At 33.0% G+C, this 15221-nt stretch overlaps 1 protein-coding gene across 1 annotated transcript in view; it reads left to right on the top strand.

Annotated features, from left to right (window-relative positions):
* The first annotated feature begins 12415 nt into the window (after positions 1-12415).
* The window catches only part of LOC139511012 (uncharacterized), a 37499-nt gene continuing 34693 nt past the window's right edge, over positions 12416-15221 (top strand). Inside the window, exon 1 of the mRNA XM_071297577.1 lies at positions 12416-12427. Within this exon, the coding sequence (XP_071153678.1) occupies positions 12416-12427 (12 nt within the window). The remainder of the gene's footprint in view (positions 12428-15221) is intronic.

A 15221-nucleotide genomic window follows, 5' to 3' on the forward strand; every position in this document is an offset into this window, starting at 1 on the left:
ATAAGTTTTCTCCTTGAAGAACACCATTGTCACAAGCAAGCAAAGTATTCCGAATTATAATTTCTAGAAGATGCCAGTGAAATCGCGGAACAATTGAGCATGTGTTGAAACAAAGAGTGTGGACACAGTAATAAGATGGACACAGTAAGGATTTAAAGAGACGGAAACCAGGAACATAATCCAAAAGACGGGCATAACCCAATTCATCTCTGTTGAAAAAATAAAAATATCAAATACCTAAATTGAAAAAGTGTGGCAAAATGTAACAGTTTTTGTTTTTTGTTTTGCCCTTTTAACTAAATAACCGTATGAACTACGTAAACTCCTTTGACATTACCGAAAAGGATCAAAATGAGTTCACAATGAAAAAAATACCATCTAATCGGATGAAAAATAAAATCCAAAACACTTCAACAGGAATCAACCCCTCTGTATCTCAGAAACTGTTGACGCCAAATTTGTTGACAAACTCAAGTTACAGAATTTTATTAGCAATTTAAAAAATCTTCATTTAAATAAGTTGAAAATGAACAATCTGTTTATATAAATATGTGAACATTACCAAACCTGACCATTTTGCATTTCGCGGGCAGTACGTGGATTAAGCATGCAGTCTCCGAATTTGATATTTTGGCTTTTTCTGTGGAAAAAAAGATTGTTTCAAAGACAAATTAAGGAAGTACAAAACACTACATGTATACGTCATATCACAAATATTTCCGACTTTGTATGGTTTTGGAGGAGTAACACTACATTATACATCTCACCATTTATATTATTTAATAACATTTTATAAAACAAACCATCTGGCCATATTATGCATGAGTAGATAATTTTATAGCTATTGTTGTGAAATATTTTTTAAACTGACTGTGAGTTAAATGATGTATTTTGCAATGAATAGAAATAGGAAGATGTGGTATGAGAGCCAATGAGAAAACTCTCCATCCAAGTCATAATTTGTAATGCCCGCGTCACACTGTCCCGATTTTTACGCCGATGGCAACACGATTATGGAAATTTTCAAAATCGGGACTGATCGTATCCAGATCGGGCTATTCGTAGTGCCATCTTTAACCATCGTAGAACCATCGGCCACTTTTTCTAGCCTTCGGGGACAACTTCGGGAAGGGTTCTAAATTTTTTAACATGTTAAAAAATCCCCGAAGGTGCATCCGATGTTGAGGGTTCGTATTGAGTTCGAATCACCATCCTCACCATCGTAATGTCACCGGGAATGCATCTTTGAACATCGTATTGCATTCGTGTTTACATCGTTTCCATCGGGCAGTTTTGACATTATGATATCTACACGAATGAATCACGAAGATACCCGAAGGTCTTACGATGGCAACACGACTTCGTGAAGACCTCGTAATCCCGTCGTGTTGCCATCGAATAAAAGTACGAAGGCGACAAGATGGAACTACGACGGCAATAAATTCAGCTAAATGTAAGTTAATTTTCGCGTTAAAATACATTTAAAGTGCCATGCGCGATATGCACTGGTCAGTCTAATACGACAGTTAAGAAAGACGTTCACAAAACATGGAGCTCATATCATATGATTCTATGAGAACAAGAAAGGCGACAGCGTTGTTTCTATTAATTCAAATGGAACAAGAAGAGCAGCTATTACAGGCTCAGGATTTACTTTTACAAGTAAAATATTATTTTTTGTCAATTTTTCATATCAAGTAACATAATGAAAATCATAAACGCGCCTCGTACACCAACACTGCAGGTACACGTATATAGAGAAACCAACTTTTTCTTCATTATTCTGATTTATTTATGTATCGTCTGAGTTGTTGTCACACGAATGTTTACTCCATAACCATGTTGTTTTCTATATGTCATATTTTGCCGCATTTGTTGCTTTCTCCACATTTTTTTCCTTCCTTTTGTCTATATTATTATGATATTCTCCTGGAAAGAGCTCTTTTTGAATAAAAGGGATCAACGAACCCATTACCTTACCTTTAAGATAGATCAGTAAACATGGGCATAATTATGGGTGATTATTCAGACTAGTGCACACATTTTACAGTTCAAACAAGGCAATGCCGAGCGTGGCATCCCCTCGTATGTAACATATTGGGGACAAATATGGACACTATATTTGTATATGACACATGCAGAAAATGGTAAATTGAATATGCATATTTGGTACAATATAATATATATTCAATATTGATCAAACAATTAAAAACGCGTGATGCCTTCGGCATATAATTTAAATGCATCGTAAGCTGTACACGACGTCTTTTAGACATCGTATGGCCATCGCGCCATCATCGTAATCCATCGTGTAGCCTTCGTAATCCATCGTGTAGCCTTTGTGATCCATCGTGTAGGCTTCGGCTGAGATATGAAGCTTAAATACCTGTCTTCGGTTAACCTTCGTATGTCAATCTTTTGCTATCGTATATAATTTCGGCACCATCGTATAGACTTCGTTATTCATCGTACTTGCTTCGGTCACTTTTTGGTATTTTAACGAGATCGGGACCAACTTCGTACGAACTTACAATTTTCGCATTCGGGTGTCCATCGTATATAAAAATCGGGACAGTGTGACGCGGGCATAAGAGTAGACACTCATAGGTCAAAGTACGACCCGCAACACGTAGCCTTTGCTAAACCAAATAGCAACCTATAAAGAGCCTCAAACCTTTTGTTATCATATTTTCGCCAAAGCCGCAAATTTCTCCAATTAGCTCCTGTATTAATTGATCTTAATCTCCCTCCGAAATGTTTGAAAACTTTGATTTTGTTAGATTGCATTATGTCTCATTTTTCCTATTATTCGTTCTTATATTGTAGTGAGTGGTACTGTTACACCACTGTCCAAGGTAAGGGGAAGGTTAACATCCCGCTAACATGTTTAACCGTGCCATATTCTTTATTTATGTTTTTGTCCAAAGTCAGGGGCTTGTATTTCAGTAGTTGTCGCTTATTTATGTATTACATAATTATTTTTCGTTCATTTTTTTGTAAATAAATTAGGCCGTTAGTTTTCTCGTTTGAATTGTTTTACTTTGTCATTTTGACCATTTCTGCGTTTTTATAGCTGACTATGCGGTATGGGATTTGCTCATTGTTGAAGGTCGTACGGTGACCTATAATTTCTGTGTTATTTGTTCTCTAGTGGAAAGTTGTCTCATTGACAAACACACCACATCTCCGACTTCTTTATATCAGATAGTTACAATAAGCGAATCTTCCCTGAGGCCCTAATATATAAGTTACAATACTATCAAACTCAGATATTTACACATAGTTAATTTACAGGTTGGTATCACTAAATATTAAACAAACTAAAAAATGAATAAAATAAAAGCTTAAAACAAAAAGGTGGCCTATATTCTTTTCCACAAATTTTAACATGAAAGCAACCTGTATTTTTTAGATAGTTTACTTAAAGCACGTGTTTGTAAATTATTGACAGGTACGGTGCAAAATGTATACAAGCGTCCAAACTTTCCCCGTACCCAATACAATTTAGCTGTATTTTTTTAATATTAGTATTAACAAAAAGCTGAGAGCCAGATTGGTATATGTTTAAAATGACAGTATTGTTAAAATCAAAATGATCTATAGAATGAAGTTAATAAATCAATGCTGAAAGTTGATCTTTACTTTTCTATTTATTTTACGAATTTGTATAGCAGTTTATAGACACCTTCCGGTCAAAGAGGGAGGGGTGCATTTCAACACTTAATTGATAAGGGTGCCGCTGGGGTTCCGGTACCCTACCCTTTTCGTATAATTAAGATTCTTAAAATGTATAACATTTCAAAATTTGCGAAAATGTGACTTAATCCCATTTTGGTTTGGTTTCATAAGGTGTGTTGAAAAAGTGACTACCAAATTGACAAGGGGGGAAACTTGAGGACAGAAACACAGCCATGAACACCCAGTGTTTTGGCTATGAAAAAAACTTGGCTTTTTATTGAACAAGAAATGCAATTTATTTTTTAATCTTATATATTTCTGATATTTTCGCCTACCTCTTCTGTTTTTCCAGTCGCTGTTACACTTTCTCTAATGTTAATGGATTTGTGCTGTCACCAGAACAAAATAATTAATAATCAACTTAAAATGTTACTTATTATATACGTGTCAGTACAGTTAAGCAGGGTGAGCATGTCTGATATGTGTAGGAAAAATGCGTCCTGGAAGGATGAAATGTCGTCTTTGTAGACTTTTTTTGTGCACTTGAAACGTATAAGGCAGCAACCATTTGATTTTCTGGGGGGGGGGGGGGCTATGTTTTTTTTTGGAAAAAAAAGTTTGTTTCCAGTTTTTGGAGAAAAAAATAATTTGTTTTTGATTCTGAGAAAAAAAATTTGTCCAGAAAAAAAAACAATAGCCCCCCCCCCCCCAGAAAATCAAATGGTTGCTGCCTTATACGTTTCAAGTGCACAAAAAATGTCTACAAAGACGACATGATGTGCATTTACCTTTATATGATGTGTAATTGTCATTATATGATGTGCATTTACCTTTATATGATGTGCACTTGTCATTTTATGATGTGCAAACACCTTTATATGACGTGCAAATATGCTTATATTATGTGCAAGTATCTTTATATGATGTCCAAACATCTTTATATGATGTCCAAACATCTTTATATTATGTCCAAACATCTTTATATGATGTCCAAACATCTTTATATTATGTCCAAATATACTAATATGATGTGCATAAATACTTATATGATGTGCAAATGTACTTATATGATGTACAAACATACTTATATGATGTGCAAACATTCTTATACACTGTGCAAATGTACTTATATGATGACTTATACTTCTGTTCCGATATGAATGTAATATTTATTACTGGACCTTAAACACTAGCTCATCATTTTCATCCATTTTTTTTTCAATTAACAATCCAGTCTAAAAATTAAAATTCAGCAGGATATAGTTTACATATATTTCTCATCGATGTTTAATATTATATAGAATGAAATTCAAAAGTGTGTGGTTGTGGCCATTGATTGACACATTAAATTCATCCATTGACTGGGACAATTTAGGTGAACGTTTGTCTGTAACGACCATTGCTCACTGTGTACTTTTTAAAGACACTTAAACTATGGGGTCACCACCTCAATAAAGTAATTCGAAAAAATTGATCAGAAATAACACGATGTTATGATTTATATCAATTATATAAATCAAAACATAAAGGTTATTCCTGATTAATTTTTCGAATTATTTTATAATTAAAGGCGTTAAGAAACCTTGGTGACCCCACAGTTTAAATGTCTATCGTAGGTACGTCGTGAGCAGTGGTCGTTACATACAAACGTTCACGTAATTTGTCCCAGTCAATGGATGAATTTAATGTGTCAATCAATGGCCACAGCCACACTGTTTTGAATTTCATTCTATTTGATTAATTTTTATTTTGTTTTGTTTATTTCGGTTTCTTTCGTTCGTTTCTATTTCGTTTGAACCTTTACAGGTTCCCGATAGTATCGTCCCTGTCTGATGTTGGTGCGGGGATTATCGTTCGGTTTTGGTTACGTAAATCAAAGATTATCACCTGAACACTTCTTTTATGAAACAACTTCAAATAATAAAAAATCGAAACATAAATGCCTCCGGGTGCGGGAGTTTTTCTCTGCCTTTGAAGACCCATTAGTGGCTTTCGGCTGTTGTCTGCTCTATGGTCAGGTTGTTGTCTCTGACACATTCCCCATTTTCATTTTCAATTTTATTTCAGCTGAAAAAAAGGTTACATTTTTTTCAGCTAAATGATATGTGAATAGGTAAATTATATCAGAAATATATGATATGACACAAAACAGTTCCTATTGCTTGTTATTTAAAAAACCCGGTATTTTTTTTCACAGCCGAAATTGCATGGCTATGTTTCTATCCACAAATAGTCCCTCTTCGACCCTTTGAACGGAAAACGGAACAGAAACGGAAAGTAATATTTATATGAACGGAATGTAAGGGGGAATGGAAAGAACTACGAAAATCAACCATGACGGAAGTAACGAAATCACACGACAATTAAGTTGACAATAGGATAGAAGCTAGATATCAAAGAAAAACGCATTGCCAAACAGTTTTGGAAATACATAACAGCTAAAAAGCAACAACAAGAGACTATATGTAAAGAGCATGTGCCATTCGTCTAGGTATGGGTCATTATCAAAAAAACATGCAAAACTATGAGTCAACTATGTTATTGGGTCTTTTTAAGTCACAGACATGAAAATATATCAAAATAACACTTGCATATCTTAGATATGAATGTTTTGTGATACACAATATACAGTTTACAGTATGAAATGTTATAAAAACATCCTTAATATTTTCTTAAACCATTGGAGATAGCCAGAATTAACTGTTATTTTTTACTATAAATCCTTTCAGACTTGAAAAAGGACTATTATTCATATCATTTGTTATTATGATTTATCAGTTTTTATTGCATTTTGATACATACAAACATTTTTTAATGATTTAGGAGGTGTATGTTGGTTTTATAATAAAAAATTTCACCAAAAGGAAATGTTACAGTTTTTAAGTCAATGGTGTAACCAAACGACAAATTAGTAGGATAAGAGTTATCTTTCTTAAGATTTGTGCATTACAACAGTTTCTCCCTTAGCAATGTTACCTGTAAGCATGTTATGCAAAAGAAAACAAAAATTATGTTTGAAAATTTAGTGAAAAAATCTTAAAAGTAAGTAAAAGCTATATTATAACTGAAAATAGTGTCCATGGTGTACTCTTGTAAAAATCATCTTTTGAAAACATTTCCTTATAAACTTTGATCAATTATGAAATATATTGATTATAGAAACATGCACCAGTAATAACATATATAATAGGGGAATGGAGCATTATTTCGTAACTGAATCTTAAAATACACCTTAAATCATTGGTGTTACTGTCAATGGTGAGACCATTTTGATAAAATAACACCATTGATCAGTTTAGTAACACCATTAAATATATCATGACAATCAGCATTGTTTTCTGCTTCTTTCATGTTTAACAAGCGAAACATCATATTATTTATGAAAAACAATACTTATTTAACAATGTTTTAACAATATCATGTATTACATATACAAAGTTTTCACAAACTGATGTATGCTGGTAACACCAATGACACTATTTAGTAACACTATCGACATTTTTAGTCATGGATGTTATGTTATATAATTTGAGATTTTTTAGCCTAATTAGTATTTTTTCATCTTTTTTTTTTTCGGTGTTCTTGACTTTGTGTTCAGTGCTTAATAAAAGTAAAATTTGAAATGTGATGTCAATGGTGATACTTTTGTGTCATTGAAGTTACTGAAGGGTCAGTGGTGTAACTATATAAAAATGCGACATTTTTTTTTATTTTTATTCATAAATAAAAGTGTTTTTAGGTCGTATACGAAGGATAAGGAGGTATATTATTATCATTTAATCTTATACATTTTACATATATTCAGTTTAAGTGTATTTTTTAGTATTTGCAACGGCCATAATTAGGACAACCAACTTTTTTACGATAATTTATTCTGAAATTTATGTTTGAAAAGAATGCACAGCTATATGAATAATGTCAATAAGTCGTAATTTAAACCTAAACAACAAATTGGAACAGTTGTTTGATGTTTAACAATAATATTTAGTACCTAAATGTATGTTTAAATTGGTAACACCATTGACACGATTCTATCAAAGGATGACCTAAAGTTGTTAAAATTGAAGGAACTCTTCATTTTCCCCATTGCATATTTCTGAATATCGTTGCTATCATACTAAAGAATAGAGGGCCACATTCAAATATTTTAAACAATGACATCATTTTTCAAAATACTACCTCGTCGAAATTTGCACTTTTTTTTATAATGACCCGTATATGTGCATCTTAAACAATGGGACCTCTGCAATACTATAGATTTGAATTAGGGTGGTAAAGGGTTATTTTCGTGCAATTTTTTCGACCGTTTATTTCACGTGTTTCCGTGCTTTGACGTTTCATTTCTCCTTTTCTCGTATTTGGTTTGATGAGTGTGCTTTGTGTTTTCCCCTTTTTATTTTACGTGTTTCGTGTCAGTACTCTTAATTTCTCGTGCTTGTCCCGAGTTTGATTTAAAAGTAAACCGGTACTAATTTAAAGTCCTCCCGGATATTTCATATGACTTTTTGTGATAAATAGAGAATATCATAAAAAAATTATGGCTTTTTCAATATCGCATCCGTATCAACCCGAGACACCAACAAAAGGCAACATAAACCCAAGAGCTCTGCTCGAGGGATTATATTGGTTGAGGGTTGACCAGTACGGTGTGTGATATTGAAAAAGCCATATCATATACACTTTATTATATACATATACCTCAAGTAGATGTTTTTTTATGTGACATGACGTCATACAGATAAGGAGGTTTGAAATGACGTCATACAGATTATAGGTTTGACATGACGTCATACAGATTAGGGATTTGAAAACCTTTGCAACAGTGACTGCAATCAATGACGTGACGTCATACAGATTAAAGGTGTGATAAAGCTTTTGTAACCGTGCTGATATCGATATCATCACGGGTGGCTGATACAGCACGCTTGGCATTGACTGTATTACACATACAATTTATCTGTATTTACTACTAAGTATATAATAAACTTGATAATAACTACATGATCTCCAAAAACAGCTGAGTAATACCTATTAGTACTTTTTCCTTAATATTTAGGGTTTAATTTCTCGTGCTTTGTTTTTCCCGATTTTTATTATCCGACCGTGCAACGTTTTTGCGATTTTTATTTCATGTGTTTTCGTGATTTGACTCAACTTTTATACCTCCCTCTTATATAGTTCATGACAAAAATCTCTCTATCTTCTTTAATTTTTACCCAACCCACAAGAGAGGATAAAACATCGTCATTTTAGGGCAATCATGTATTTACTTTAAAAAGTCTACTTACCGTATAGCGAAAATTTTGACTTGTTTGTAAATCTTGTCTTTCTAACCATTTTTGTTTTAACATTTTTAGCTATGACTTATATTTTTCAGAATAATTAGCAAAACACAAAAGATTGGTAAAATCATTAAGAGCGAGAACTCCAATAAAGAGTTGACAGTTCTCCTAAAAAAAAAATCATTTGACCGTTTTGACGTGAATGGACATTTAAAGTTAGAGCTCAACATTCTAAACATGTTTTTCCCCATCAGATTTTCGCTAATAATAGCTGGTTTCAATAGCAACAGTTGCATTTTATACCTATGTTTTAATTTTATCCATTTCGGTTATCTTGGCTGGCAGCCAGGTTTAACACTTTTTTAAACTAGATACACCAATGATAATTGTTGTAAAGTTTAACCAAAGCTGTCAGACGACTTTCTAAAATACGTATATTCGGTAAGATTTGGCCCAGTAGTTTCAGATAAGATTTTTATAAAAGTAAACAAAGACAAATACGGACGACGGACGCCAAGTGACGAGAACTCGCTAGCTTGGAAGAGCTATGTACGATATAAAAAGGTATACCACCACTAAAGACATAGTAGGTCTACCTACAGAAACATTGAAATAACAATTCACTATAATTGTATCAACTAAATATGTACTACTAAATAAACCGTTATATTCAAAATGGAAAGACATAACTTAAGTAGGGGGCGAGAATAGATTAGCATATAAACATCCAAACGATCAAATGCGTTGTGTAAAATAAAGTATCATTTCCGTCATAAAAAGAACAGAGAAGAATTAGTTTTCAGTTGTCTTAACATAGCACCAAAATCTTTTAAAAACTACCAATATAAATAAAGATAACTTTCAAATTTCAACATTCCTTTAGTGTGAATGAATATGAACTCATGTCTATGTTTTACAGCGGGTGTATCATGTGGAGCTGGGTCTGTTTACCCTACCGGAGCAACTAAGTTAACCACCTGACCAGTATTTGGTGGGATTCGTTTTGCTCAGCCTTGAGTTTATATGTTGTGTTTAGTGTACTATTGTTTGTCTGATTGTCTTTAAAATCTTTTATTTTGAATTTATTCATGTTTTTCTTTCTTGTGAACATGTGTTATACTATATAAAACATGTCTATGAAGATAAAATAACCAAAAAAGAACAATTTTAATTCTTTCTGTTTCCGTTTTCCGTTTCCGTTCCGTATTCCGTTCCGTTTAGCAACACCCATTTTTTAACACACCTGGCCTCACAGTCATAAAACTTTTGAGCATGATTTTGTACTCAGACTCGAAAATCAACCAATTAAATTGCTGGATTTCATGTTTCGAGCATGATTTTTGTGCTCGGAGCACTGAGCAAAGTTTTATGCCTTCAAGGCCAGATGAAACCAACCTAAATGTAAAAAGGTTACACTTTCACATACGCAAATGTTTAATAAAATGCTATACATTTTAAAAACCATGATTATACGGAAAGGGTAGCGTACATGAACCCCAGCGGCACCCCTTATCAATTGAGCATTAAAGTGCACCCCAACCCCTTTCTGGTCCGACGATGTCTTTGTAAACCGCTAGGATAATTTGTAAAATGTAGATAGAAAAGTAAAGATTAATCGACTTTCAGAATTGATGTGTTAACTTCATTTTACAGATCATTATGATTTTAACAATAATGTCATTTCTAACATCTACCGGTCTGGACTATCTCTCAGCTTTTAGTTAATAATAATATTCAAGAATACGGCTAAATTATCATGGGTACAGGGAAAATTGGTACAAGTTACGGACTACACATTTTCCCCGTACCTTTCAACATGATTTGCAAACAAATGCTTTAAGTAAAATATCTAAAAAAACAAACCGGTTGCTTTCATGATAGTTAAAATTTGGCGAAAAGAATATAACCCTGTATCTTTTTGTTTTAAGCTTGTATGTTATTTAGTTTTTGTTTCTTCATTTTTTAGGGGTACCAACCTATAAGCGTTGCCTTTCGTGTCGCCCTAAGTCTTTTCAACTCTAAATCGCTGTGGAGAAACAGTGGCGGATTCACAACTTTTTGTAAGGGGGCCATTTGAGATAAGGAGGGGCCGCTCCAGTCATGCTACAGTGATTTCCTATATAAGCAACCATTTTTTTCAACAAAATAGGCCCCCCTCCAGCCCCCTTGATCCGACTATGGCAAATGCAAAATAAGGGTCAATTGTTCCATGTTATATCGAGGTGATTGTATAGTATACAAATGTATTGTTATAAAATACTGAGGTGACAAAGTAGTATGAAAAAATTGCTTTATGCTATATTACAATGTCTTTATAGTTTGAAATGTATCTTTATGACGTAGCAATATCACATAATAGTTTATTAAAATGACAAATCAGTATGAAAATGTAGCTCCATGTTACATAAAGATGTCTTCATAGTATGAAATATTATCTTCATAACAAAGTTAAATGACAGAATAATATGAAAAGCTAACTCCATGTTGTATCAAAGTGTCTTTATAGTATATACATTTATCTTAGTGATATAGCAAATTGAAAGAGTATTATCGTCAAATGCCGTTATAGTATATAAATTTACCTTAGTGATATAGCAAATTGACAGAGTATTATAGTCAAATGCCGTTATAGTATATAAATTTACCTTAGTGATATAGAAAATTGACAGAGTATTATACTCAAATGCCGTTAAAGTATAGAACAGTTTCTTCGTGATATAGCTCTCCCCTTAATGATATGAGGGGGGGGCAAGGGGGGTCCCCATAATAGCAAAACAGTGAATTGATTTGGTGGAAAACAGATAACAAGGAATTGAAAAGGGATAATAACAGATAACAGTAAATGAAATATGAAAATAAATCTGCCCAGGACCAATCCAGTAGATGACTCGTAGATCTTAGTATATAACTTGTGGTATGGACCTATAAAATTTTAACCAGACGTTTCGGCCGTTGAGGCAGTTCTGCCTTGGTTGATTTTTTCCGTAACTTGTACAATAAGTTATAGTGTGGTTGTTGAATTTTTCTGAACGAAATTACTAGTTTCTGTTTTTGATATAGGGATATTTTTAATCTAGGGCATTTGAGGGATCAATTGTTAATGATTTAGGTTTTTTTATTTAATTTTTGAAAATAGTGCAGCCAGTGACAATTTATTATCAATTTGATTTTTAGATTTTTTTCTTCTGAAAAGCAATATATATACTTTACAAATTTTAATGACCTCCTGATAAAACTTACTTACAAAATACAAAAATACCCAGATCAGTTGAGACAGGACATGTAACTGAAACAAGCATGCCAGTTATGGTTCTTCTGATAACAGAAATTGCCTCAAGTGACAATTCTGATAGTATAATAGAATTTTGACCTAGTGAAAATTTGGATGACACCAAGTGAAACACCAATCATGCCTCTTATGTGAAAATATAGAATATGGAAAATTTGGGTACAGCATGGGAGAAGCTGTAGGTTTTTAAAAGGGTATTTATCGAAAAATTAAACTGAAGACACATCTTTATTTGCATCAATGGTTTCAGAGCTTCAATTTTCGCCATGTGATGCAGTTAAAAAACTTTTAAAAATATGGTGGTCAGGGTTCTCTTTCATGTAAATGAAAAGAGAGGGAGTAGCACTTATAATATAAATGCTAAAAGAAAAAGATGTTGTATAATTTCAAAAGCCATAATTCAAACCCATACCACTTAGTAATGTAAAATAATTCAAAGGAGAAAACTAACTGCCTAATTTATCCACAAAATAGTGAACGAGAAACTTAGTAACACAGTAACAAACTACAACCACTGAATCCAGGCTCCTGACTTGGAAGTAGGCACATACAGAATGTGATTGCGTCAACGTTAGCATGCTAGTTGGTGTCCAATCTCCCCTAATCAGGGACAGTGGTGTAACAGTACATCATAAAGATTATTATGTGGTCATTGAATAAAAATAACCTATAGGGTGTACCAATGCTTTTTTATAACAAAATCCATACTATAAGTTATTGTACAAGTAATAAGTGAATTATAATTTGTACAAAATGCTACATGTTCACAGACAATGGAATTTAATACAAAGTATAATAATAATATATACTGGAATGGTCCTGGGTCCAATTGATTTTAATATGTTTATGTGATGTATGTTACTGAAATTCTTCTGCAAATACAGGGCCACCCGATATTACCAGTAGAAAGACCTCAATAGATATACATTGTAAGAAGATGTGGTAAGCGTGCCAATGAGACTATCATCCATTCAAATCACAATTTTCAATTATCTTCAAATTCTACGGAAGATTGGCTGTCAAAATGCTAACATTCCAATTTTCAATAACAGTTAACAGCAAATCCATTCTCACAATAACAGATAACAAAATAGATAATAGTCCTATAACAGCTAACAAAGAATTATAAGTCAATAACAGCTAGCAATAGATATATTTTCAGAATAACAGATAACAAAGCATTAAAATGCCCCATAACAGCATAACAGTTAAACCCCTTGCCCTCCCCCCTCTGATATGGTTATTGTTATCATAAGGCAACTGAGGCGTTCCATAGGTTTTTAGTTATGTTTATAATAGGTGTTAAATTCTCCCTCGCCCTGCTCGTCCAAATTTAAAGTATTGCATCTCTAAATTCATTAGGCTATAAACAAAGCAAACACAGATATAGGATTAGTTGCTCGCAGTAACATATCTTTTTCTCTTGCGATACAATATTTTATTTTACTTTCTTCTACATATTTCTTCCGATTCAAACCACTGACATATAAATCCATGACATATAACATTGTTTCTCATTCGCATCTTTTCTTTTTCCTCGGTTAATACCTCCAACGCCTGTACGTATGTAATAAACATAGCAGCAACTGTCAATTTACCAATGTGACCAACTTCAATTCGACGCAACTGCGAGCATGCACCTGAGATAATATTACATTTAGATGCCAAACTTTATATAGTACCATTAAATCCCACCCGTAGAAACCGCCAAAACTTTTCACGTGCATTATACACCCGACATCAAACTCTATAAATAGTACATACTGTTGCAGAACTAGTTATACTAGTTCCAATCTATAAATAATTACCACTAATAGCAAACGGGAAAACACCAATTTCAAACGAAATAAAATATATTTAACAAAATAAAAACATAAGACTCTCGATTAACATATTTTCAAATGAAATATTCTAATCTGTTTCTCTTGTGACTTCTTCGTGTTATATATTTCTTGCATGCCAAAATATGTTTTGTGTCACACTCCATGTTCAAGATAGGCAAACGTCACCAAGAGTTCTTAAAATTTAATAGTCGAACAAAAAAACAATGCAATGACAATAGTTCTCGAACACAGAACCTAGAAAACTTAGGACTGATCACACAGCCCTACCAATAATCTGTACAAGCGATACGAAAAATGATGATTTGCATGCATAGATCAATACGATTATCGCTATTTTGGGCATTTTTCCTTTGATCTTTTTTGTAATAATTTTTCATATCATGCTACTCGCTTGAGATGGAAAATTATCACTAGAAACTAAGGAGGCACGTGGCGTTGCTCATAAAATTGACAACATTGTCATAGGTAAAATAGCGATTAATAGATTATCAGTGGTCATCTCAACTCGATGTAAGAAATTCATACTTTTACGTGCAAAAAACTTTACATATACAACCATGTCGCTGAATTTTGTATTTAGCATAAAAGAAATGTTTACTTATATAAGAGAAAATTTAAACCGTTTGTCGAATGTGGTATCGCTTTATGTTGGCGCTTGGTATTAGATTTTAATATCCATATTAACTAGCTAAAGATTGGTTTATACTATATTAAATTAAGACATCAATAGCTGATATCTTGTGACATCACTTGTCATATTATGCTTTTAATATCACGCGAAAAGTCTACACATGAAACAATTCCAGCAAAACAGTAATAGAAAAAACCTGTAATATTAGAACAACATATGTATGCATTCAAAAATGCGCACCTAGACTACGGAAAGTTGTTATAGAATGTTTGTAGGAAAAATAAATGAAACAACTTATAGGCAATGTTATCAGTCAGTGTTGCTAGGATTGTTTTATGGACTCTTTATAAAAGTAGCAACAGAAACCAGAGATTTAAACTCATAGATCAAAGATTGGGCTTAAAAAGAGAAAAAAAACTGAACTACTTTTACAAATTTTGACTTGGACTTGTCACTCCTTCCACATCATCTCATATCTATATAAAGGGGTGATCTCA

This window comes from Mytilus edulis, chromosome 2 (assembly GCF_963676685.1).
Source record: "Mytilus edulis chromosome 2, xbMytEdul2.2, whole genome shotgun sequence".
In the NCBI taxonomy this organism is placed as follows: domain Eukaryota; kingdom Metazoa; phylum Mollusca; class Bivalvia; order Mytilida; family Mytilidae; genus Mytilus; species Mytilus edulis.